General features: G+C 37.4%; 1 protein-coding gene across 14 annotated transcripts in view; it reads left to right on the forward strand.

Moving 5' to 3' along the window:
• The first annotated feature begins 12,376 nt into the window (after window positions 1-12,376).
• RALYL (RALY RNA binding protein like) overlaps window positions 12,377-26,512 on the forward strand; it is a 691,697-nt gene continuing 677,561 nt past the window's right edge. For 3 of the 14 annotated variants that reach the window (XM_059394795.1, XM_059394793.1, XM_059394790.1), the window contains exons 1-2: window positions 12,608-12,695; window positions 13,459-13,556. Coding sequence is in view for 5 of the 14 variants with exons in the window: in XM_059394786.1 (XP_059250769.1) it covers window positions 13,779-13,878 (100 nt within the window). In the remaining 9 variants the exon portion in view is untranslated. Of the gene's footprint in view, window positions 12,696-13,458; window positions 13,557-13,647; window positions 13,879-13,898; window positions 14,128-26,512 lie in introns of those variants that run through there. The other 11 variants (XM_059394797.1, XM_059394794.1, XM_059394786.1 and 8 more) reach the window with 11 other exon arrangements.

Consider the following 26,512-nt stretch of genomic DNA (forward strand, 5'->3'; position numbering starts at 1 on the left):
TGAACCACCCAAGAGCCCCTAAAAAATAATTATTGACATATCCATGCTCTATACTTAAACACTCTATCAGCTCTTTTTTCATTTACCCCTTCTCTTCCTCTTGTCTTTAACTCTATTTTTTTTTTAAGATTTTATTTATTTATTTGACAGACAGAGACCACAAGTAAGCAGAGGCAGGCAGAGAGAGAGGAGGAAGCAGGCTCCCTGCTGAGCAGAGAGCCCGATGTGGGGCTTGATGCCAGGACCCTGGGATCATGACCCGAGCCGAAGGCAGAGGCTTTAACCCACTGAGCCACCCAGGTGCCCCTGTCTTTAACTCTAGACTGATGAAACTTTAGTCCCTGTGATATCTTGAGGTATTGTCTTTGGAGATTTCCACCATTCAAAAGCTTCAAAAATCTGTGCCAATTTGTCTATGCCAATTACTCCTAAGGCTCTGAAAAGACAACTGAGAAATTTAGACGCTTAAAAGCACGCTTTTCAAGGCATCTGGGTGACTTAGTTGGTTGAGCATCACTCCTGATTTCAGGTCATGATCTCAGGGTACTGGGGTCATGGGATTAATTAAGTCCTGTGTGACTCTGAGCTCAGGGGTAGAATCTGCTTGAGATTCTCTCTTTCTTTCTCTCTCCTTGCCCCTCCCTCCTGCTGCTTGTGCTCTAAATAAATAAAATCTTTAAAAAGCACACTTTTGTTTTTATTTACTGAGTGTTTCCATTTGTATACTTGCTCTCAAATCCAGTGCAATGTGTCCTCAAAATAATGCCTAACTTTTTCCAACACCAGGTTGTTCTCTTTTTTTTTTTTCTTTTAAAACAATGGTACCTCAATTTTCCAGGAAATCGGTGGCCACAAACTATCTTTTTCTTTTATTCTCCATCTCCCAAAATTTGGTTGAAAAGTCACTTCAAGTGTTGCCTTAAGACCTACCTCTCTAATGCCATCTACCTCTCTAATGCCATCGTCACCACACTTCTTGGTTCAGAAACTTAGGAGTTTCCCCAAGTGAACTACAAAACTGTTCCCATACACAGAGGGCAAAGAGAGACAGAAGAAAGAGTTAAGCCAGATTGGTAAGTGGTGGGCTTAGCATGCAGGGAAATCTACAAAGGAGGCGTGTCTTGGGTGACTACAAACTGAGTAGATCTCTGCCCCTGCCCTCTAGAATCGTAAATGTATAAAGAAACTCTAACAGCATTCAGTCGTGTGTCCAGTCTAGGTGGTCTTATCTAACACACTATTTTCTCAAGTCTGCATACTGAAAATGTCACCTAATAAGGGAAAGGAAGGCACAATGCACATTTCAAGGACAGGAAAGTGGTAAGAAGCCTCCCATCTAGCTCAAGGATCAACCAGCAGTGACCTCTCCTACCAATACTAGTGAGGTTGGGGGTTTTATTTGTTTGTTTGTTTTGTTTTCTCAAGCCCCAGTGATAGCCACAAGTTCCTCTGCAGCTATAGTATTCAGAAGATACATTTCTCATCAATGAAGGATTTTTAGACTCTTTCTAATTCTTTTGTATTGTCAGATACAATACAAAATCACTACTCTCCCTTGAAAAATTATTGGTGTTTGCCTCTCTTGACCACTTCTGCCTTCTTGAAACTCTCCTGGTTTCCAGTCCGTCTGACAGCTCCCTTGGCAATCTTCTTAAGTGTTGGTGCCCCTTGCGAGCTTGTTAAGAACATGAAGTGACATGGCCTGAATGTGAATCCTGGCTTCACAGAATAGTGTGTAACCATGGGCAAATCACATCACCTTTTTGTATATCACTCTCCTCATCTGTAAAATGAGGATACTAATAATATCTGTGCCATATGGTTCTTACAACTTCAGCTGATTTTATCCATATTTATTAGCTCTAGTTTAGATCACTCTTCTGAGCTCCAGATAAGTATTTCCAATTATACAATGGAGGTTTTTCACTTGGATCTTCCCATCGCTCTCTTTCCCCCTCCCTTACCTGACCTTACTTGCCTTCTCTATACTTCCTTCTATTTTTGAAAACTCCAAATTATCCTATAAGATTTAGCTTGGCAGTAATCATAACATCGGGGATAAGATTGTGTGCTGAGAGAAAAGAGCAGTGAGGTGTAAAGGACTTCAGCTGAAAGGGGGAAGCAGATACCTAATGTGGAAAATGAGAGAGAGAGAGAGAATGAGAAGCATAGGTAGGATTTGTAAAAGGCCATAAAGCTAGGACTGGACACCCTTCATCTAGATGCGCTGGGCATAAAAACTGTTCCTCTCTGTCTTCCCAGCATTGAGCCCAGCGTAGACAGCATTGCATATCTGAAATAAAACTTACTTCCATGACTGAAAGTGTTGTCCAAACCGACTTCTGTGCTCTGGAGCCGAAATATATAATACGAAGACAGAGCTTGGAAGAAGGAAGATACTTTATCACTTTGCCAGGCAAAAAAGGCTGCAGCTAACACCTTTAACAAGGTAACCCGGCCCAGGGTTAAAGGCTGAGGAGTTTTATAGGAAAACACAGGATCTGGCCGGTTTTGCTCAGAATCTGATAGGTGTTGCCAGCTGCGTTAGTCATGTGTTCAAGGTGCTCTCAGGCTAGTCCTGATGCTGGCCATCTGAGTCTTGTTACTAAACATACACGTTGAGGTCAGTGAGATGTCAGTATCGATATCGAGTTCCTGGAACAAAGGGTTCCACAGAAAAACAAGTGAAGGAGAGGGAAGCTTTAAGAATGAAGAAGAGAAAAACTTGTTCAGTTTAAAGTCAATCTTTGCTGAAGCACTAATGTGCACATTTTAATTTCCATCTATCTCTACATTTCTATAGTGGTTTTAAAAGAAACACGCAGATGAGCAAAGAAATCAATGAATTATTGAATGATGATATACATGCCTCTGAAATTTTTTGCTCCCTGGCATTTTAGAGGGGCACAAATTAACAGCATCCATAAAAGTGATCTCATCTTGGGTAATTATTACCAGAAATAAACGTTTCCTAATATTGTTAAGTTGCTGTTTGGGACAGGCTTCTTGCGTTGTTAAAAGGATAAAGATAAATAATCTCCATCGCGTCGATAGCCACGTGGATTTGGATACCTCTGGGAATGCTTTTAAACTCAACATCCTGGCAGATTCTTTAGAATGCAGTTCTGTTAAAAATCAAAGCTGTTTTGGTGCATCTGGGCGGCTCAATGGGTTAAGCATCTGCCTTTGGCTCAGGTCATGATCCAGGAGTCCAGGGTTGGGCTCCCCGCTCAGGGGGAATCTGCTTCTCCCTCTGACCTTCACCCTACTTGTGCTGTCTCTCACTTGCTCTTTCTCAAATAAATAAATAAAATCTTAAAACAAAAAACAAACAAAACAAAACAAAAAAACCCAAACTTGTTTTTTGTTTTTGTTTTTTTTTAAATCAGAACTGTATTTTGTTTGGGCTGCTTACTGAAATAATTGTCCCTAAAATATTCCCGCCCTTCTTATTCTTTTTTATTTTGTTTTGTTTTATTTTTCTTCTTGACAGGATTCCAGGTCTTCATAGAATGCATAGCTAAATTACCGTGTGTGTGTGTGTGTGTGTGTGTGTGTGTGTGTGTGTGTGTGTGTTTTCTAAAGCAAAACAGTTGTACCTACCTACTAGTACATACCCTTCATCACAGTTTGGAGAAATGGTCTGGTTTTCCACCTGTGTGAGATTCTCCACCTGAATTTTCACAGAGAATATCATTTCTACTTTCTGAACACCCGGTATCTAAAGAATATGGAGATCTATTCAGCAACACCCTCTATCAGCACTTCAGGCACTTGTCAAATAATTCAACCATAATCTGACTGTGATCCAGTACTTGGGAAAGGCGTGCTTGAAAATCTGATATTTAAAAACGTGTAAGGGATACATGAACTCCTGGTTCTCATGGCTAGAACATAGAAAGAAATCGATTCTTAGAGAAATCCTTTCACTTTAATGTTATGTTCTTATGTTTGTAGAAAGTTAACAAAGTATTTATTTGAAAATTACTCTGTTTTTATTACAAAAGCATCATTACAAAGATATAAAGAAATAAACTCCTTTGAGATCTCAGCATGAGAATAAAGTTAATCCTGCCTGGTGAACCTGTATATTTCCCTAATCAGTTAATGCAAACAAAGGTTCAGAGCGAAATTTAATATCTTGTTAATTACTCACGCCATGTGCCTGGTACATTGATTTCTCTCCAACTTTTAAAGAAATCTTTTGTTATTTAAAACAATCTTCCTTGGGGCACCTGGGTGGCTCATGGGTTAAAGCCTCTGACTTTAGCTCAGGTCATCAGCCCAGGGTCCTGGGATCCAGCCCCTGCATAAGGCTCTCTGCTCTGCAGGGAGCCTGCTTCACTTCCTCTCTCTCCCTCTGCCTGCCTCTCTGCCTATTTGTGATCTCTGTCTGCCAAATAAATAAATAAATTCTTAAAAAAATAAAACTTCCTTAAAATCATGTTTTAAAAAAACACAAATGAATGAACAAGTCTCAATAAACAAATTCTTACTTTGTATTTTAGTTTGAATATAAAATATCGAGAATCTTTACATGTGATATACATTGATTCTGCTTTAATTTAATTTGAGACTGGAATAAAAAAAATCAAATTATGAGATTTTTGAGTCTTTTATGATCCATATTGTCAGTGCCTCCTGGAAAAGTGAACTGAAGCACAGGTATCTTTGAGTACATTTTCAGAGTCATGTTAACAAAAAGTCTCAGCTTTAAGATAATGTCATCAACTTTTACCTGTTACACATCCCTAACCTTGCCTGAATAGGTTAGGAAGTAATTTTAAATATTGATGGATAATTTGCAAATATTCATATATTTTAAGACTCCAAAGTAACATTTCCCTAACACAATAAACTTATCCCATAATAGTAAATTAATGTTTTTATTATTTTTTAAATTGTAAACAGCTTACAGGAAGTGAATGAATAAATTGTTCAGGTTTTAATAGTCTATTTACTTACCTAATCTGTTTATCGATTTGAGTGTTATACTCGTCAATTCACTACTATAATCACCAGATTTTTTTGTGATAAGAAAAATACTTTATAAATAATGTTTATGTCAACATAAAATTATGATGTATTATTTTTCAGGATCCTAATAATGATCCTTTCTAAGCAGAAAAGATTCTAGTTTTATCAGTTACTATAACCATAACTATTCTATTCCAGAAACATATCGTTAAACAATAGAGTTTTTTCTATTCTCACTAGGTTTCTGAAAGAAAATTAGGAGATGCATTACTTTTTAACAAAATTTTATCTGCAAAATCTTTCCTCCTTCCCCGCCCCCCCCCCGCCAAAAAGTAATATATTCTTGAATCAGGCATTTAAGTTTTAATTTGTTAGCCTTGTTTTCTCTTTGTTAACTTTCATTTGGTATACTATAATATTTCGATAATAGTCCTTAAAATTTACTATGTCTCAGTAATGTTTGAAGAACGTTGATTTCTTCTTATAAACCTTAAAACATGTTCTATCTTCTGTTGGACAAATGACAAAAGAAATTTAGAAACCAACTTTAATTGCAAGAAAAACAAGTATCAATTTTAAAGACTAAATTTTGTCTGGAATTTACATACATTTTTTATCTCCTGGGTTTTGAACACAGTTGATTTAGGGACTACTAACAAAATATTCTGTTTTTTTTGTTCTTTTTGTTTTTTTTAATCAGTTATCCATTCTCTTTGAAAACAAGCAAAAAATGATGTTTATCAAATTTTAATGAAATCTTTTTATAGTTATGTGACAATAGAGAAAAGTCCTTCATTTGATTTTATGTAATTTGTAAAGATAAATGTGTCTGTGATGGGCACTCATGCAAGGATATGTGAGTGCTTGTAATAAACGGTGTACTGGTTCTCTCTGATGTGAGGCCTAACTGGAATGTTTGTGTATTTATAAGTTTGTAGTTTGAAATATTCATATTTTGCCCAGTGGCCTACTAGTAGATCATTATACTTTTATTTGGAAAGTCTGTGTTTGATCTTTGCTCTTGACTTCTCTGGAGCTTTAAATGAATAAAATAACAAATAATTTACTACCCTGAAGCCAACAGCCAAGAGCTGTGATCTTTTTAAAACTTAACAACTTTGACCCCTCTCTACATTGAGAAGGGAGACATGCATGGGGGAAAAAAGGAATCCAGGGAACATACATATCACATACATCATTGACTATTTCCTAAATAATTTTTTTAACCTAATGTCTATTCACACATTTGCTAGTACAAAGGATGTCCATGAATCGAAGTAAAAATCAAGGAATTAATGTATTAATATTAACTATTCCCCTCATATATGCTCTGAATATGTATAGAAAGATAGAAGAGGTTTGAGTTCTGAGACAGAAATAAAAAAAAGAGTAGAGAATATCAGAGTAAATTAAGAATATAAAAGAGAAAAATTATTAAAAAATAACCTGTTAGTTATTCAAGGAGACCAAAAGTAGAATCTGGAAGATATAGACTTATGCATACTACACATTGGGTATAACTATTTATTATAATCATTCTTAATATTATTTATTTATTTATTTATTTGACAGAGAGAGAGAGCATAAGCAGGCAGAGCAGCAGGGAGAAGGAAAGGGAGAAGCAGGCTCCCAGCCAAGAGAGGAGCCCAACTTGGGGTTTGATCCCAGGACCGTAGGATCATAACCTGAGCTGAAGACAGATGCTTAACCACTGAGCAACCCAGGTGCCCCTTGTTAATCAAATGTCTTTTCATATGTTCATTAGTACAAAAGATGTGCATGAACAAATACTGATTATTCAAGTGTTCGAATTTGTAGTAGAGGTTTGCAGAGTGTGTTATTACATGACTTGTCAGCATAAAATGATTCCACTGTACTTTAAAAAAAATTAAAGATTTTATTTATTTATTTGAAACACACACACAGAGAGATATCACAAGTAGTCAGAGAGGCAGGCAGAGAGAGAGGGGGAAGCAGGCTCTCGGTTGAGCAGACAGCCTGGTGGGCTGGGCTCCATCCCAGGACCCTGAAATAATGACCTTAGCCAAAGGCAGACACTTAACTGACTGAGCCACCCAGGTACCCTGATTCCATATCTGGCTTTTGAAAACACTTAATTTCATTCCTAGGAAAATTTTGTTTTCAAGATGGAAGCTTTATATTAATAGAAGTAAATAACTTACTAAATTTCATGGAAATTAGAAATGCCTCTTATTGATAGGACCCTGAGACTTGATAATAACCAACTAATCTCCTGCCTTCATCTCTTGAATGCTATAATCTCTAAATAAACAACAAATGAATAACCCTTACTTCAAAGAAAAAACAATCCAGACAATTTATTATTCATATTTAAATATATACCATCTCTAAACCCAGGTTTTAAAATTAAAACAAGTAAGCAAAGAGAAAAAAATCAACAGGAGAATCATAACTATAACAGAACAATATCAGTGTATTTATATATAAGGTACTTCTTACCTTTGAGTCTAAGGTCTTATCGGTAGACAATAAAACATCAGTTTCTCTCATACATCTTCAAGATTGTTCTCTATAGGCAGAATTAATTTTCCAATGGAATTGTATTGTCCTCTGTTATCAGTTGGGTTGTTAGGATAAATCAATCTCTTAAGTTTTCACCACAAATGAAGATAGCTCTTTACGATTCTCTTTTTCTTTTTAAAAATCTGACTTCCTCTGGTACATAGTTTTGTTAGCCTCAGCAAGATTGTTTTCTAAAGTTTTCAGACAACATTTAGTTTCACTAAGGAAACATATTCTAAAGTCTGCAATAGTTTTCAAATGTACTTTTTGTCACATGTCTTTTAGGACTCATCTGTATGACCTAGATCTGTCCAGTGTTTGCACTTGTCTTCTATTTCTCAAACATTTTTTTAAAGGGAGATTTTCCAGGCCCCGCACCCAGTGCTTTCGGTTTTACAATTTCTTTTCCTCCTTCTTCTCCTCTCTCTTAACTTCCTCTCTTTCTTTCTATTTATCCCTTTTGCTCTTCTCTATTTTTCTCCCTTACCCCCAATCATGTTCTCAATTTCTTAGCTCTATGATGTATGTAACTTGGTCATTAGAGTTACTTTTTCTCGTGAATGGTCATTAGCTATCTCACTAGATATGAAAGCTTCTTACCTTTCTATTTTTGTCCTCTGTCCCTGGACATAGTCTTTCAGAATCTCAGTTTCTGATTTTGAGGATTTTATAATAGTACATATGTCCAGCACGTAAAACACAATAAGTAGTTATTAAATGGAACATATTTTTCCTTTACATGAAATTTCCCACTTTTGTTTTGCATAAATCCCTTTTCTTTTCTTTTTCTTTTTCTTTTTTTTTTTTTTTTTGTTTCCTTCAGGCTTCTCATATGCTTGTATTATATCAATACATAATCAAGTGTTTTAAAACTAACTTAATATTTTCACCTTTAGTACATTTTCAGAGGTTTATTTCTTGCTCTAAGACTACCACATTTTCATCTTTAACTTTTCAAATCTAAAGAGATATCTTGGATTTACAGCTTATAAATTTATAAACTGACATATTTTGTATCCTCTTTAGAATGAATGATTGTCAGATCAGTAATCAATGAAAAATAACAAATGGTGCAGAACACTGAACATGTCATGTGCTGCTTTTTTTCCCCCTCTCTGTGACTAAATTGTATTTATGAGAAAACTCATCAGAGCTTTCTTGTGTATACCCTCTTGTCACTTGCCAGAGGCTACTTTAGCATAAAACTATACTCAATCTATTTAATGAAAAATAAACATATTCAAAGTAAGAATAATAGAAGACATTAATTTGTTTAAAATTAATTTTCTTAGCAATATTCATATTTTTAATTTGTATGAGAATAAACATTACATAAATCATAAGAAATGTTGACATGTTTTACTCTCCAAATCTGAATTTTTTGATTCCATAAAACATATGAAAAGTGAAATAAGTATTAAAAATGAAATTACATGGAAATTTTGTTAGCTCTTCCTTACTTTACTCATGCTATATTATATCTTTACTGTTTATTTTTATATCTACTAGTCACTCTTTATATGTACAAATTATTTCATGAGGTGTGGTATTTATAGTTACTCCAACTGAAATACTAGAAAAGATAAAGGACACCAGTAAAGGAAAGAGAAACACAAGTGAAGCATATTCATTGGTAGAAATGGGACATACAATGAAAAAAATCAAAATTTAAAAATCACTAAATTGTGAAAAAGTTATTAAGTAAAACAAGAGAAAATGAGTTGAGACCATTGGCTATAAAAGTGTACATTGAAGCCATGATGCTATAATGCGTAATTTCTAAGCATAAATTTATATATAAAATATGCATATGTATATATAATTCATGTATCTTCAATATTTTTTAAAGGGAAAAGGTTGAGATTATGTAGACTAGATTTCAAAATAGAGTTTTCCTCAAACATCATTTATTTGTTTTATCTTAAATCTAGTACACTTTTTAGTTATGAATCCTACATGATTTATTTCAGTATAGATATCAAAAGAACAGTTCACAATTAAAAGTTTGTTTTTTGAAATTTCTACACTTAACTCCTGAGAATGTGACCAGGAAATACATGACCAAATCTTGTACACAGATTTTTGTTAAAGAAAAAAGTAAGTTATTAATTTCTCCTTTTGAAGGTTTATTTCTTCTCCTTGTGTTTTATGGAATCAAAATAATGAATGAAAACAAGATGTACTACTATTGGTGATGAATAATATAGCCAACCAATTCCCACAAATTTGTTTTAAATCTACTTCGTTTATTCAGAATATCATGCATTTGTTAATTTTTCAAAGTATTTACTATCTTTCATGGTTTTTTGGGGGAAATATTTTATTCTAGCTGTAAAACCAGTTACAATGTTGGTTCAGACTCACCTGTAGTATGTATTAACCATGGGATCCTTGGAAAATTACTTTAATTATCTGACTTAATTTTCCTAATCTGTAAAATGAGTATAATAATATCAGTTTTCTAGAGCAGTTACAAAAACAAAATGAGAAGCTATACTTAGTAAATACCAGTTCTTTTAACCTAAGTTTTTGTGAGGTGATGTAACCTAAAAGATGAGAATGGCACATGGAAATAAAATAAGTGGAATATTTTGAGCACCATACAGTAATTATATAAGCAAATGGGAAATATACAGGGAGGATATTGATGTCTTGCTTTTTCTTCAGCAGAACTGCATACAACATAAAGGGGAGTCATTTTATTGAATAATAAAAGCCTGACAATCACTGTGATTGGCTGACGGCCATTACTGCAGTGTAATTCTAAACAGCTTGTTTTTCAAAGTTCTTCTTGCATAACTCTTCAAAACCCTGGCATTGCTCAGGCTAGTTCAAAGTTTCAGAACTCCTTTTTAAAATGAAGTTTCTCACATTTGATGGGAAATATGCATTGAGATAGTATTTTCTTCTTAAATTTTTAGAATCAGGTATTTTTTGACATGGAAGAAAAAAATTGGAAAATTTAGCAAACTAAGTTTTAATGGCAGACAAAATTAATTCATGACTCAGGGAAGAAAAAGGGCACGTGTGAAGAGATCTCATTAAAAAAAAAAAAAAAAAAAAGAAGCCCAACATGTTTTGCAGTGAAAAGCACACTTGATCTGTATTATCCAGCTTAAAATCCTATGATTTCCCAATGGAACTCCAAGAGCCTTCTGAAGTTACCAAATCCACCTTGATGCATTCATCTTTTTCAGTAACTATTTCTAATCAGCAATCCTTACTCTAATGTATGTATAATAAGTGGGCGTAGAGTTGGCAACTCACCAACATAAATGTTTAATGACATTTTAATGGTTATTTTAAAATCTCTTTTATTTAAATTGTGGATTAATACTTTATTTGGTCAATGAATTCTGACCAGAATGTTTGAGAAACATATTTGCAGTTGAAGCTCTCTATAATGGATGTGTACTTAATTTTCAGAATCGTCCAGGTTAGATGATCTCGGATGGAGGCATTTTATCTTAAATGTCAACATTAGAAACATTGAGATAAAGATCAGGGGCAGCAATCTGTGAACTGCGGAACTGTGTTAATTGTTCATTCTCAAACACAGAGATGCCAATTAATTCCACACAATCCAGATTCAGAGCAGCACGGGGAAATGGTCCTGATGTAAGTGTTGCACAAAGATGAGGAAAGTAGATGTGTTCCAGCGCCCAGAAAGCGGATTCTTCAACAGGCAGCAGTAGAAGAATCCCAACACTACCAGCAACTGGCTGGTGGAATCTTTGTTCAGGCGATGGGCACCCTAAGCCAGCTGCTAGGTGGAGAAATCCCTCTTCCGCCCTCACCTTCAGAATCAACGGATCAGCCACCTGGGCTCCCGAGGGCTGCGCCACCGCCTCTCTCCCGGTGCACGTCTCCCCCTCTCGACCGCCAAGTGCTCACTCCCTCCCAGAGAGCACTTGCACAATGGACTCACTTGTTTGCCTTGAACCTCTCCTTTGACTTCCAGCCCCAGCCCACAACTTGAGCAAGAGTCAGGCAGGAGCCTCTGCCATGGAGAACGGACCCGCGAAAGCCTTCCAGACGGGCTTGGAAGCACGCGCGCCCACGCAGACAAAACAAACAATGCTCGGTCCACGAATGAATAAATTAAGGACCCCCGTGCCCCCACCCATTGCTCCGCAACCCGCAAAAAAGAAACCCGGAACGCGGTTTCCTAAATGAGAGATTCTGTTTTGCCTTTCAAAGTGCAAACATTCTTTGGCGGCGGCAGAAGGGACGCTGCGCGTTCTGATGGCAATAAAGACCGACCGTGGCTTCGCCTGAGACAACGCCCCCCTGTATCGCGCTGCGCCAGGTTCCCCGAGAACCCCGAGGGGGAAGCGCAGATCTAGGGGAAGGGAACAGCAGAGGCAAAGGCAGCTTAGGAGGGATGAGAAATGGGAAATCGGGGAAGAAAAAAAAAATGAATGAGTTGAATAGGGATTTAATAGTGAAACTTCGGGAGAGAAAGGGGTGGGATCTCTCCCCAGGTAACTACCTTAAGATTAAAAAAAAAAAAATGAATGCATAAACAAGTGGCAAGCAACAGCAACTTTGAGGTGAGCAGCAAGTTGTTCACCTCCTCTAAGGCGTTTGATCAGCACGCCCAGAACTGCCCCAGAACACGCGCTCCCCAGCGGAGCCGGCGGTGGCGGCGGTGGGGGCAGCGGCGGCAGCGGCGGCAGCAGCAACAGCAGCAGCAGCAACAGCAGCAGTAATAGCGGCAGCGGCGGCAGAGGCAGCAGCCGCTGCGCGCCTCCGGCCCAACCCCGCTCCGCTCCCCCTCTCGCCGGCGCCCTGCCTGTCTTGCGTGTGCGTGTGCGTGTGCTCAGCCTCAGCGTGAGGGGCACCTGCTCGTCTGGGCTCACAGCGGAGGCAGCCTCGCCGGGAGCTGCCGTCGCCGCTACCGCGGCTGCCGCTACGTGGGCTGCCGCTCCCAAGCGCCGGACTCCCCGTCGCCGCCGCCGCCGCCGCCTCGCCGCCGGAGTTGGGCTCCGTGGGGCTTCCCCCCTCGCAGCCTCGGTCCTTCCCGGCTGCCTGCAAGTCAGCCTGGCTCCGAGTCACGTGTCAGTGCCTGAGGCAGAGACTGAGAGAAAAAAACGCGCTTCATTCCTTCTTCCACCGCCATACTGTATTTTATACTAAATCTCATTTTTATTCCAACATTTTACTCCCGCTCGGTGAGTACCTTCTCAGTGACATTCTTGTCCTATTCTTTTTTTTTTTTGTCCTTTTTTTTGTTTTTTTTTTTTTTTTTTTTTTTTTTTTTTTTTTTTTCCACTTCTTTGATTATTGTTTATATTTGGGAAAGCTGGAGGAGCATGGTTTTGAGCCTTTTCCTGAATCCAAGTTTTTCTAGCATGCGATGGTTCTGTAGACAAGGCGCTGTGTCTGGGAGTCCGCGGCGACCGTGCCCGCTGGGAGCGACTCCCAAGTCCAGCAAAATATGCAACTGGTTTTATGGAAAAAAGCGATGTGAAGTATGGTGCCTATTTTTTTTCCCTTTGTAAAAATAAAAAGCATGTTTCTAACTCTTTTTTTTGCATACTCTTTTTTTCTGATAAGATTTTTGGATAGGTGGGATTTTACGGCAGTGTTTACAAGTTTGTGGTTTTGCAATACTGGTGCAAACCAATGAGCAAAAAAAAAAAAAAAATTAATTTTCTAATTTTTGTGCCGTTTTTGGAAGCCGGTGAGAACAATTTCGTTTTTTTCCCTCCTGTTTTTGACACCCATTGATAACATGAAACTTTTCTTGCAGCTGGTTACTGGGATAATTTTTAAGCAAAATACTTTTTTCCTCCTTTATATTAACTGTGACTTTTGCACATTTGAATTTTTTAAAAAACCGAGATAATTTTATGATAGATATCCTGATATCTATATATTATCCCTTCTTCCTCCCCATCCCCTCCCCGTAAATCAATTTTCAAATGATGGCAGTGGAAGGTTTTTCTGGAAAAAAAAAAAAAATGAAGTGCGGTTTGGTTTCCTTGTCAACGGAGGATGAAGTGAACAGCTGAGCAGCTCGCAGAGAGCAGGTACTTGGTCCCCTTGGAGGCGTTTCCCGGGTTTGCAATGGCAACACTGGTCCTGGCAAAGAAAGCTGTGTGTGTCTGTGCGTGTGTGTGTGTGTGTGTGTGTGTGCGCGTGTGTATGTGCGCGCGCGCGTCTCCGGGCAGTGTCCGAGCCCGCCGCGGGGAAAGCCGTGCCGGGAGCTAGGGAAAGCCAAAGTCCGTTCCCTGCTTCGGGATCGTTTTTAGATGTGCGCAAAATACAGTCCCTCCCCAGGCTGCGCCCAGGTCATCTCCGCGGCGGGCGGTGTCTGCGCCGCTGGCGGCGCCGGCTGGGGACGCGGGCCCTGTAAGTTCTCCGAGGGCCACTTGCAGAGCAGGAGGGGCGAGGGCCGAGGACGCGGTGCGGGTCAGCTGGGGCGGCCGCTCGGAGCGCCGGGGAGGCGTGGGGAGAAGCGGCAGAGGCAGCACCTTCCAAAGGGGCTGGCTGCTGGCCACGCGGGCAGGGAGCTCAAGACATTTCCAGATCCCCGAGGATGGCACCAGCCCCCGCACGCTCAACTCCTGCTCCTCCTCTTTGCCTCGAGTAAACAACGCAGTAGGTCTTTCCCGGCCCGTTTTGCTTGTTCCGAAGGGTTTTGCTTTCTTAGTGGTGTTGTCTTTGGATCTTTTCTTTCCCTGTTGTGTTGCTTTGGTGTTAAGTGCTCGCTGGCGTCTTCCAGGGGTTGGGGAAATAGTTTCTGTGGTGGTCAGTTGGGTTTAATATTGAGAACGTAACTGTTAGTTTGCATTAATGAGACTACACCCCTAAGGTACAAAATAGCCTTTTATTTAAGTTTTAAAGGGACAATGTTTTTCCCCCCATTTTTAACCACCTGATAGTGGTTCCAGAGGTTTCCCCCTGAGAACTGAGCACAGGGCAAGGGGTTGGTTATGGTGTGATTGATTCCGGTGTATTGGTAACACTACAGTACTGTGTTGACGGTGTTCTGTGGAGTTTAGGATGTTTTATGATTGTCCTGTTACATATTTCCAGTATCATCTAGCACTGCTTTTGGGAGATGTACCAGTTGGTAATGAAAAGCCTTTTCTGAACTTAAACATAGTGACAGAATCTGCTGGAAAACTTGCTGTCCAAACAAATTTCTTGTCATACTTTAAATCTTGAAATCTGGAGGGTAACTATCATTTAAATGATTTGATTTTGAGGCTTTGATTTTTTTTTTAAATGAAAAGTTCAGCCTTGAATTTGTCATATGTATATAATTTGAATTCTGTTAAAGTAAATATAAAGCAAATACTTCTGAAATTAAGTTTTCGTATAGGGTATCTATAGACAAAACAAATTTCAGCATACAAAAGGGCCCATAATAAATGGGTTAATTACTTACACTATGGCTTTTAAAACAAATGTTTCTCTAAGTCTGTCACCTCAGCTGCTGGAATGAAAAGTTTTATGCCCATATTTATTTACTCTTTGTGGTAAAAGAATTAGGAGTACAAATGATCATTTGTCTGTAGAAGATTAAAATTTATTTCAATGTCTAGAAAGCTTTTTAAAAAATTCATTCTCAGTGCATTCTCAGTATCTTTGGAAGTTTGCAATTGAGTTATTTTTGTACTCTGGGTAGCTTTTCTCTGTTAAGAAAGTCCTGTTGCATTTGTATAAGGAAGACAGCTCATGTCTTATGTGTGGACTACTAGACTTGACATCATGAAGGGTATAGTTCTAAGATTTGGCACAAATATCATGTCACTAACCTTTAAATTTTGATTTGTGTGTGTGTAGAGTACATTACTGAAATATAGTCTTTCATGTGGTTTAAGAGCTAGCAAAAGCATTTAAAAAGCCACTTTTTAATCAATTCTGTTATAATGTATATAAATAGAAGCGTTCATTTATTTAAAAAGGCAAGTGAATGCGTGAATTCACTTGCATGAAATGAATATTTCTTAGCAGGTTATATATATTGTAAATCATTAAGTTCTTTTGAAAGAGAGAAATAGAGTAAGTAGAAAGAAAAAACTTGAGTAATCAAAGCAAAATTTTCATGTTAGTTGCTGCCCTAAGGTGGGGGTAATTGGGCCTTAATATTGGGGCAGGCTTGATCTGTATGCACCCTATGATGTTTCCAAATGAGATTGAAACTATAATGGGGCAGATGAGGATGTTCATAGATTTTAATGTGGGAACAAATATGTTGCTGTGCTCTGAATTCTATAACTAAAGATCGTACTAACAATCTTTAAGTCATGTGAGGTTTTCATTTAATAGTCATAAAACCATTGTATTTCATACCCAAATTAAATTCTATTACGTGCAAGTTTTTGAAATTTCCTTCTTGAGGAATCATACTGGCAATTCTACAACTCTTTAACCTAGTCACCTAGTCTATGTGTTTTGGTTTAAAATCTTTGCATGGAGTATCTTAGATTAGCACCGCCTACTGGTTTCTTATGGAAAAATAATATTGTTCTTTTATTTAGTAGGCAAACCCTCCCCCGCCCCCAACTCAGATCAGTTTAATCATGCAAATTATTTTCACCTGCAGGGAAAAAGGGTCTGGGAGGTAGAGGTGATGGGTGAGAGTAAGAAGACGCATAAATTAAATTGGTTATTGGACCATTAGCTGACTTTGAGAGTTTCATTTAAATTTCGGCAAAGAAATCATCACAAAGTTAAAACAGCTGTTAAATTTCCTAGAACTTTTCTATGGGATGCCAACATTTGGGTATATTGAAAAATCCTGGATTACTGAATTAATTTTACAGTTTCTGATCCAGTCTTGAACATTATAGAGAAAGAAACCCCTAGCTAGAATCCTGTCTTGAGTGTGTGGTTTGTCCAAACAATTTTGAGTGAAATTTTCATCATTCACAATAAATATTATTTTTTTCCTTATATTTGCCCTTACATGATTAAAAGCAAGCAAGTAGCACACTGATTTTTTTCTTAGTTTGCATGAAGTAGGTTATGTATGAGGGAGGAAGTTTCAAATACATAATTAATAAAGGCACTCTTTATATTAACCACGAAAGATATACTGTCTTTTTTAAAAAAATATATTTTTTGTTTATTTATTTATTTTGTTTATTTTCTCTAATTTTTATGAAAGTCTACTGTTTCAAAGAGATGCTGTATTTAGGCAAACAAATGATGCCTTTAGAATAAAAAATAATGGCATAGAAAAGTAATGCACATACATATCATATGCCAAAAATATTGTATTTTCCTAGCTAAAAGAATCATGTGCTATATGAATAACTATTTCTTAGGTAAAATAATCACTTTTTAAATGAACTAATACGAAGTGTGTGGAAAAGCTCTGACATCTGTTACCTTCCTGAAAGCATTACCCTTGAGTAAGAATATGGTCATGCTTTGTTCACTCTTTACTGGTATTGCAAGCAACTATTCATACAGTGCACCAAATCAGGCAAAGCTCTACACTGGAAATAGAAGCAGATATTTAGAACCGTTTGCATGAAACAAAGGAAATGGAAGAAATTACGTTATTTCAATTTATTTGCTCTCACTTTCGAAAACTCTTATTTTTATATGTTTTCTGTGATTTTAAAAAATAGTAATTTCTTCACTTCTTCTATCACATTGCCATTAAGAAAATTCTATTTTGTGCATTAAAAAACTGCAATAATGATGAATTTTATTCCTGAAATTTGTTTATGGAGCTCTGGAATGTAATTAAAAACTAATTTAAAAAATTCTTCACTGATGTGAAGGTATTGTTATTATTTTCTTATTTTTCATATTATTATTATTTGCTACTTCTAGTGACTTGCATGGGTGCCTTTAAAATCCCATTTTCATAATTTAATATGATTTTTAATTTAATAAATTTCTCTTTAGTAATTAGCAGGGGCAACATAAACTTGCACATTATTGATGACAAGGACAATTAGTTTCACTACACCATGATTTTGAGAACAATAATTATTAAATAAAACTGAGGTATATACAAAAAGCTAGTTAAACATTTAGCAAGTGGTACCTAATTATAATATTTGTTATCACTCTTATTTTTATTATTGGATTTTGACCTGTGGGAGAGATATATCTAACCCAGCCATTGCCAGCTTCCACTAGTTTTACTTTATTCTTAATAGCTTTTAGTCTTTCAAGAAAATATTGGGACATTATTTTGTCGTTGGTCTTTGTTTTGTTAGACTTCTGTTAAATAGTTAACTTACATTGTGGGCAATTGGTTTTGTGTTTTTGTAACTTTTTTTGTTTGTTTCACATTATCTGGCTGTTTTCTGGGGCTGAAACCTGGAGAATATAGAGGTGTGGATTTCATTTTCTATCCATTCCAAGCTGCATGGAAAGGAGTGGGAGAATTAGTTAGTGTTTAGGATAAAACTGTTCTCGACTGTCCTTGGAGACTCTTCAGCAGGGGTCAAGGCTGTAAGATTTATTCCTTGGGTCATGTATAAATCTTAAGTCAAGAGAATTATAGTGGAGAATATGGGAACCCTGTCGTGCTTTTCTAAAGGATGCAATGGAATTCATCTTTAAACACCCTCATAATAAAGAAAAAAATAGAGAGCTTATTTGCATAAATATTTTTTATAAAATTACATCTAACTCATCAACTTCTCTCTATATTTTGCTTAGAATAATATAGTTGAACATTTTGTTTAAATGTTAAGAGTGGAAATTAATTGTATTCATACAGAATCCTTGTGTATAGATACACATCTTGATAGTTATATGCTAGATTGTAAAAGGTACAACATATTTTGAGTCAGTTTGGAAATTGTTACCAGATTGGAGTGAAAAGGGCTATGTTCTCTTTAATCAAAATGAGTGGGACAGAAAAGTAAGACTAACATTTATTGATCTGTCAAGTGAATGTAGTTCCATTTGTTCTTCCATGAGTAGGTAAAATGATTATTTTATATTTTTGAGGAAACTGAGACTTAGACATGTAACTTGCTTAAAAGTCCACAGGTAGTAAAGGGAGAAGAGTGACAGGAATGTCTGAATTGATATCTTATGTCCCTCCTTCTGTACAGGGATCTTACATTTGTGGGGAGGAATTTGTTTTGTTTTAGCTAATCTAAAACAACAGCTGCTGTAGCCACACTTAGTGGGGAGTGGTATGGTCAGAAAAAATAGAAAATGGCACCATTTACACAGAGACGTTTACTGGTCCTGAAAGGAAAGGAAAGCTGAAAAGGAAAGGAAAGGTGAAAAGACCTTTAAGTAACCACAGCATCACAAATCTTTCCATGACTATAGGATTTTCTTCAGAGAACGGAATCGTGGAAATTTGTCAGGAGCCACTGGTACTCTGTGGTCAAGACAAAATTAGATTGTTCAATGTCTACACGTGGCTTTATAGATGACCTGAGAGAAACACTCAACAAATGTTTACTTACTAAGTACAAAATGTAATCTGTACTTGAGGCTTTTGAGTGTGAAGTGAAAAATTAGTCTTCTGCACAAGGAAAACAGAACCACCAATTTTCATAACACAGCAAGTCTATAAATATAGGTGTCTCTTCTGTCTACCAGCATCTCACTATCAACATCATCTCCACCTCAGAATTCACTGTTACACATATTTGGATGTGACAATTTTTCAAGCTCATGTTAGCCATTTGTTAATAACATAAAACACATATAACTGTAAGATGTTATTTTAGGGTACTGTTTTTAATTGCTTCTTCAGATGTGTGAAAAAATCTTCCATTATTAAATAGTTTCCTTGGAACTTGAAAAAGTGAATATTTTTCAATAAAGAATGGGAAACATATACTACCATGGAGGCAGTGTGAATGAACATGATGAAATGGATTGCAAAGATAATGGTAAATCTGCAGTGGATTTGAAGGCCAAGACAGAAGGTCCCTTAAGAGCTGCCTTTGTGTTTGGAATCTGGATAACTTGAGAATGAATGGTATAAGGGTCTCTGGGTTGCTCAGTTTGTTAAACATCTGACTCCTGAATTTGGCTCAGGTTGTGAATTTAGGTTCCTGAGATTGAGACCCAAGTTGGGCTCCATGTTGGACATAGAACCTGCTTAAGATTCCCTCTTTCCATCTCCCTCTGCCCCTCTTCCTCCAGCTCTCTCTCTCTTTAAAAGGAAGGAAGGAAGAAAGAAAAAGAGAAAGAGAGCAAGAAGGAGAAGAAAAGAAAGAAAAACAGGAAGAAAGAAAGAAAAGGAAAAAACCCACAAAACTTAGTGGTATAAAACAAAGCCAGAAAACAAAAATATTTAGAGAAGAACCTGACTTGGTGGTAGAATGGTTCAGCTTTGGATATAACACTGATTTGAAGCACCCACATTAATTCCTGGATAAAATGACCAATGTGCAATGAAATTAAGCTCTAAAGCTGGAAAACACACTGAAAGATAGAGAAATTACAAACTTATTTTTATTTATTTTATTTATGCTAAAACTTTAGGAGGAAATAACTTACCCAAAGGCAAAAATTGGGGAAACACTTGGATTTTCATGATTGGATGTGAAGGGATGTGGTTAAAGCAGAAAAAGAGGAAGAAGAGAATACCCACTGAAGGTTAAAAAATGTGTGTGTGTAAAGAAAAAGTGCTGTTTATCAGGGCTAGTGTTGCATAGGCTTACAGGAAGGTGAGGCTTGAGGAGAAGTGTGGGAATGGTGGGTGGAATCTGTATCAAAATCCACTAATTTTAAGAAGAAACTGAATGAACTTAAACCAGTGAAAAATTCTGGATATGATGTGGCAGCATTGTAAAGAGGTCAGTCCCTAAGACTGTATGTGTCACATATTATTATTGTATGTGTGTACCTGTGTGTGTGTGTGTGTGTGCGCACGCGCACGTATGCATGTAACCTGATCTCAATAGAAAGACCTTAAAAAGTTTTCCTGGAACTAGGTAAGTTGATTCTGAATTTTATATAGAAAAATAAAAATGCAAGGATAACCAGGACAACTCCAAAAAAGAAGAGCAAAGCAGGAGCTAATCTATCATATACTAAAATATACTATAAAGCCTTTAAAAATAAATACATTTACTAGTTCTGTCTCCTGAAAAGTCTTCTGAACAGTGTCTCTCTAGCTGCAGTGAGCACATATAGTTCACAAATTGTGGTTTCTAAACACCATTTCCTACTCAAGGGGATCAGAGCTTTTTAGAGAATTGGCTGATTTTAAGTCTAGGTAGAAAAAGCACAAGATGAGCCTGGGATATCTCATTGTGCCTGAAAGTAAGGACATATCCAAAGATAAGTAAGATTATATTAACTTAATTTGTAAATCATAACTATAAATGAGAGTCAGCTTGAAGGGCTTTCCAGTTGCCAAATTCAGATAAATTTGAACATCAAGTGTTGTTGGCTTACAACCTCAGCATTTCCTTGGGTGAAATTTGTAACTGACCCCCATACTCAGAAGGTAAGGAGAAACTAAAGCAAGAGGCGTATCAGTCTAGGTTGTAGGTGGAAGTTTTAATAAGCAAGGAAATTTGTATAGGATTATCACAAGACAAGTAGATCTTTGCATTTATCCACCAGAATCTTTAACGTTTATATAGACTTTGGTGGGGTTTGGTCACGTATGCAGTCCAGATGGGCTCAACAGCACATTATTCTCTTAAGACTGTATACTTGAAGTGGCTCCTAGTGTGGGAATAGTGGGGGAATATACATTTCAAGGACAGAGGGGGAGGTGAGGAACATCTGATTGCCTGGATCCAGCTTGAGGATCAACCAACTATCACATCTTCTCAGTAACCTCCTCCAACAAGAGTGACTGTAACAATTTATAAAACACTGAGTGAAGGAAAATCCATTAGTCTATAATGAAACTCAACCCCCCCAAAAAACAGGAAGCCATTCTGACAATAATTAAATTGAAGGAAATGGTTAGCCTGGTTTTTTTTAAGGAAGAACTCTTATCTAGTTGATGAGGGACCAGTTCTTTACAAAATGATGAGAATTAATTTATGTAAGAAATGCTAGAATTAGAAAATTACTGTTTATAACTCCCAATGAAATAAATAATTCAGTCAAGAATCACCAACAGGTGCAAACTCATTAGTTAAAAGTATTTTGGGCAATAACATATTCTCATGGTGCTCAGATATTACTTCCTAATTACTTCTAGAAGTTGTCTTTTAAAATAGACAACTTGATGCCCTGAGCCTCCTGATGGATGCAATGTCAAGTCTCTGTCTGGCACCATTTCTGAAATATTGTTGCTAGAATGTTTAAGCTGAGCCTAATAAACTTTTAGTTTACAGTAAAATACAAGAAAGAGGAACAGGTTAAACTAAACCATGAGGAAAGAGGCAATTTCCGAGGTTTAGTGTTCTGCATTCAACATACCACACATGTGGCCGGGTTTCTTAAAAAGTCACACCACGGTAGGGAGAATTCTATAGATTAGAAGAGAGTAAAAGACAAACAAATGCAATACTGGAAACTGTATTTGATCCTATTAAAAAAACAGACTCAAGGGGTGCCTGGGTGGCTCAGTGGGTTAAAGCCTCAGCCTTCCGCTCAGGTCATGATCCCAGGGTCCTGGGATGGAGCCCTGCATCAAGCTCTCTGCTCTGCAGGGAGCCTGCTTCCTCCCCCATCTCTCTCTTCCTGCCTCTCTGCCTACTTGTGATTTCTCTCTCTCTGTCAAATAAATAAAATCTTAAAAAAAAAAAAAAACAACAGACTCAAATCTTGGGAGATTTGGGAAAATTTATATATACACTAGATAACAAATGATATTAGGAGATGCAAGCTCAGTTATGTAGTGATAAGTGCCATGTGTTCTTACCTGTCATCAAATGTGTGTGTGTGTGATCTGGAACAAATCATTTGTTAGTTTTTGGATGCAAGGAGCTGTTATTCAGATTTCATTGTACTCTTTCAAATTACCTGTTTGATTTTTTGTTTTCAGTTAAAATGTTGAAAAACCCATTAACTAATGGAGAAAAAATATGAGAAAAAATATGTATATTATTTAATATGTATATTAAACTTAAACAGAAGCAGAAAGAAGTCCCGTTGCCCATGTTTAAGGTCACACATGCGGTCTTAAAGATATGTAGACAAGAAGTAAATGAAGTTAATTTAATGCTAATCATGGTACTGAAATATTACTCAGAGAGTAATATTATTGAATGAATTGTGTTTTTAAGCCAGAAAAAAGAAAACCCAAATGCATATTTACTTTTAACAGGGTGGAAATCCCTAGCAAGAAGAAATGGAGCTGTAAGGATGAGGATGGTAATTTTCAGGGGCAAGTATCAGAATGCTTTAAGGAATTGACGTGATCAGTGTTAGCACAAGAAGATGTTTGCATCTTAGAAGAGGAAAGAAATGGAGTCAGTTTATTAGTTACCTGAATTCCTTATTTATTCAGCCCTGTACTGGAGGGTGGAGATTCAGTGGCAATAAGACTCCATGCCTACAGGGAGTTTGGGCATGTGAAATGGTGACTTTAGTCTTCTCAGGTACAAGTGCAAGATTATAAGTTGAGATGAATTGGTATGGGGACACGAGCTTAGGGACTCTAGCCAAGAATATGCAGGAGGTCTGTAAAAAAGATTCAGAGCCATAAAAAGGAACTTGGCAAAATTAACAATTTGTCATATTTTAGTCAAGGCAATTGCATCGCTTTCTTTAGCAGTACTTCGTCTGAATTCTGAATGGGTCTAGCAAACAACTGAGGTTTACTTGATTAGAAGATTAGCAGGTGTACATAATGCAAAACAATGAGTCTGGCTTTCTAGGGTTAGTGAATATGTTATAGAAAAGAAAAGCCATAAATCTGGGCTGGGAAAGGGGTCAAGGGAAACTCCAGATGAATAAACTAAGAACCGTTTTAGAATTGAGAACCTGAGGTAAGGATGAAAACTAATAGCACTTTGCTATTTTTAATAGAATGAGAAAGGTGCAAGGATGGATGTCTTTCGTCAGAGGAGAGTATTATTCTTCCAGATTTTGATAGTGGGACAGAGTCAAATGATGAATACACTTTAGAGTTTGAGAAGACATGTGGCTAACTAAGGTTGCTGATACTGAGAAGTAAAAGCATTGTTTTGTTTGTTTTAATTTAATTTAATTTTTTTCAGTGTTCCAAAATTCATTGTTTATGCACCACACCCAGTGCTCTAGGCAATACGTGCCCTCCTTAATACCCACCACCGGGCTCACCCAACCCCCCAACTTCTGCCCTCCCCTCTCCAAAACCCTGAGTTTGCTTCTCAGAGTCCACAGTCTCTCATGGTTTGTCTCCCCCTCTGATTTCCCCTATCTCACTTCTCCTTCTTCTCCCAGTGTCCTTTGGGTTATTCCTTATGCACCACAAGTGAGTGAAACCATTTGATAATTGACTCTCTCTGCTTGAGTTATTTCACTCAGCATAATTTCCAGTCCCTTCCATGTTGATACAGAAGTTGGGTATTCATCCTTTCTGATGGACGCATAATACTCCATAGTGTATATGGACCGTATCTTCTTTATCCATTCATTTGTGGGAGGGCATCTTGGTTCTTTCCACAGTTTGGCAACTGTGGCCATTGCTGCTATGAACATGAGGGTACAGATGGCCCTTCTGTTCACTACATCTGTATCTTTGGGGTAAATACCGAGTAGTGCAATTGCAGGGTCATATTTTTATGACCCTATTTTTAATTTCTAAGGAATTTTTGTTATTTTATTATATATAATTATTAAAAATAATTTCTATTTTTAATTTCTTAAGGAATCTCCACACTGTTTTCCAAAGTGGCTGCACCAACTTGCATTCCCACCAACAGTGTAGGAGGGTTCCCCTTTCTCCACATCCTCTCCATCACTTGTTGTTTACTGTCTTTTTGATTTTGGCCATTCTAACTGTTGTAAGGTGGTATCTCCATGTGGTTTTGATCTGAATCTCCATGATGGCTAATGATGATGAACATTTTTTAATGTGCCTGTGAGGCAGGAATCTATCAACATTCTGGAGGAAAACATAGGCAGTAACCTCTTCAACATTGGCCACAGCAACTTCTTTCGAGACTTGTCACCAAAGGCAAAGGAAACAAAAGTGAAAGTGAACTTTTGGGACTTTATCGAGATCAAAAGTTTCTGCACAACAAAGGAAACAGTCAACAAAACAAAGAGGCAACCCAGGGAATGGGAGAAGATATTTGCAAATGACAGTACGGACAAAGGGCTGATATCCAAGATCTATAAAGAACTCCTCAAACTCAACACAAACAAAACAGATAATCCCATCAAACAATGGGCAGAAGACAAGAACAGACACTTCTCCAAAGAAGACATACAAATGGCTAACAGACACAGGAGAAGTTAAAGCATTGTGAAGAAAGGCTGATTCTTAAAGTGTAATTTAGAAAAAGGATTTTTTAAGAAGATTTATTTTAGTTATTTATTTTGGGGGGGTCACATGTACTTGAGCAGGGGGTAGGGCAGAGGCTGAGGCTCTCAAGTAGATTCCAAGCTGAGAGCAGAGCCCCATGAGGGGCTCAATCCCAGGACCCCAAGATTATGACCTGAGCTGTAATCAAGAGTCCAACGCTCAGCCAATCCAACTAGAGAAAGGATTTTTTAAATCCATGATTCCAGACAGGGAAAAAAGTGGAAAGGAAAACTTTAAAATGTGCTAAAATGTATCTGTGACATTTCTTTCTTTTTTTTTTTTTAAGATTTTTAATTTATTTATTTGACAGAAATCACAAGTAGATGGAGAGGTAGGCAGAGAGAGAGAGAGAGGGAAGCAGGCTCTCTGCTCAGCAGAGAGCCCAATGCGGGACTCGATCCTAGGACTCTGAGATCATGACCTGAGCCGAAGGCAGCTGCTCAACCCACTGAGCCACCCAGGCACCCTATCTGTGACATTTCTAAAGGTTTATAATTAACTGATGCTATAAAGGATTTTTTTTCATTTATGTAGAATTTTAGTCCTCTCTTTTGGAACATCATGAAGAGAGCTGTAAATAAATAATGTTTGTATCTGTCTTGACTCTAATTGGTTAGAATATTCAGGAAATACGGAAATAAACTCTGCCATGGTTACTGCAACCCACAGTTGAGTTTTAAAAGGAAGTTACTGATCAGAATCAGGGAAACTAATATAGTATATTACAATTAAATACTTTCTAAACATAACAGTAAATAGACTTTAAAAAGGTTATAGGGGCATCTGGGTGGCTCAGTGGGTTAAGGCCTCTGCCTTCGGCTCAGGTCATGATCCCAGGGTCTTAGGATCAAGCCTCACGTTGGGCTCTCTGCTCAGCTTTCTTTCTCTCTCTCTCTGCTTGCCTCTCTGCCTACTTGTGATCTGTGTCTGTCAAATAAATAAATAAAATCTTTAAAAAAAATGGTTATAGAGTTTGTTAGTATATTTTGTTATCTACTTCAAGGTTTTTTTGTTTTTGTTTTTGTTTTTTTTTTGAAGTCCAGGTAGGTAGACAGACAATAGCTATTGTTACTGCTGGATATGTTGCTGCAGCTGCTACGACCTCATTCCATTTATAGATCATCCCTTATGTATCAGACTGACTGCTAAGTGCTTAATCATATTGTGCCTCTTCTTTGTTACACCCCAGAAGAATATACTATTATCCCAGATAGTAATATTTGGGAAGACACTGAGGATCAGATAGAGGGCTCGTCAAAAGTGCTGTCAAATGTGTGAGTAAAGATCTGAACACAAGCCTTTTTGCTCCACACTTACACCTCCATGCCTTCTTTAAAAAATGTAAAAGAAGATACTTGATTTGTACATCATTAGGCCAGTGACATTCTTCTCATAAAATAGGCACCCTCACCGCAGCTCCCTACGTTGGGAAGATTTAAAAACATAATGCTTTTGTTCAGAACTGTGGGGCGCTAGACTACGTTTCTTGTCCTTCTCAGTGTCTTCCGCAGTGTTTCTGCTCTTGGCACAATTGTGACTTTGAACACTTTTCATTCATTCTTTCACTATTTATTGGGAATCTGTGGTATCTAAGTGTGTCTTAGGAGATTTAAA

The sequence above is a fragment of the Mustela nigripes genome, chromosome 3 (genome assembly GCF_022355385.1).
Source record: "Mustela nigripes isolate SB6536 chromosome 3, MUSNIG.SB6536, whole genome shotgun sequence".
Taxonomy (NCBI): Eukaryota; Metazoa; Chordata; class Mammalia; order Carnivora; family Mustelidae; genus Mustela; species Mustela nigripes.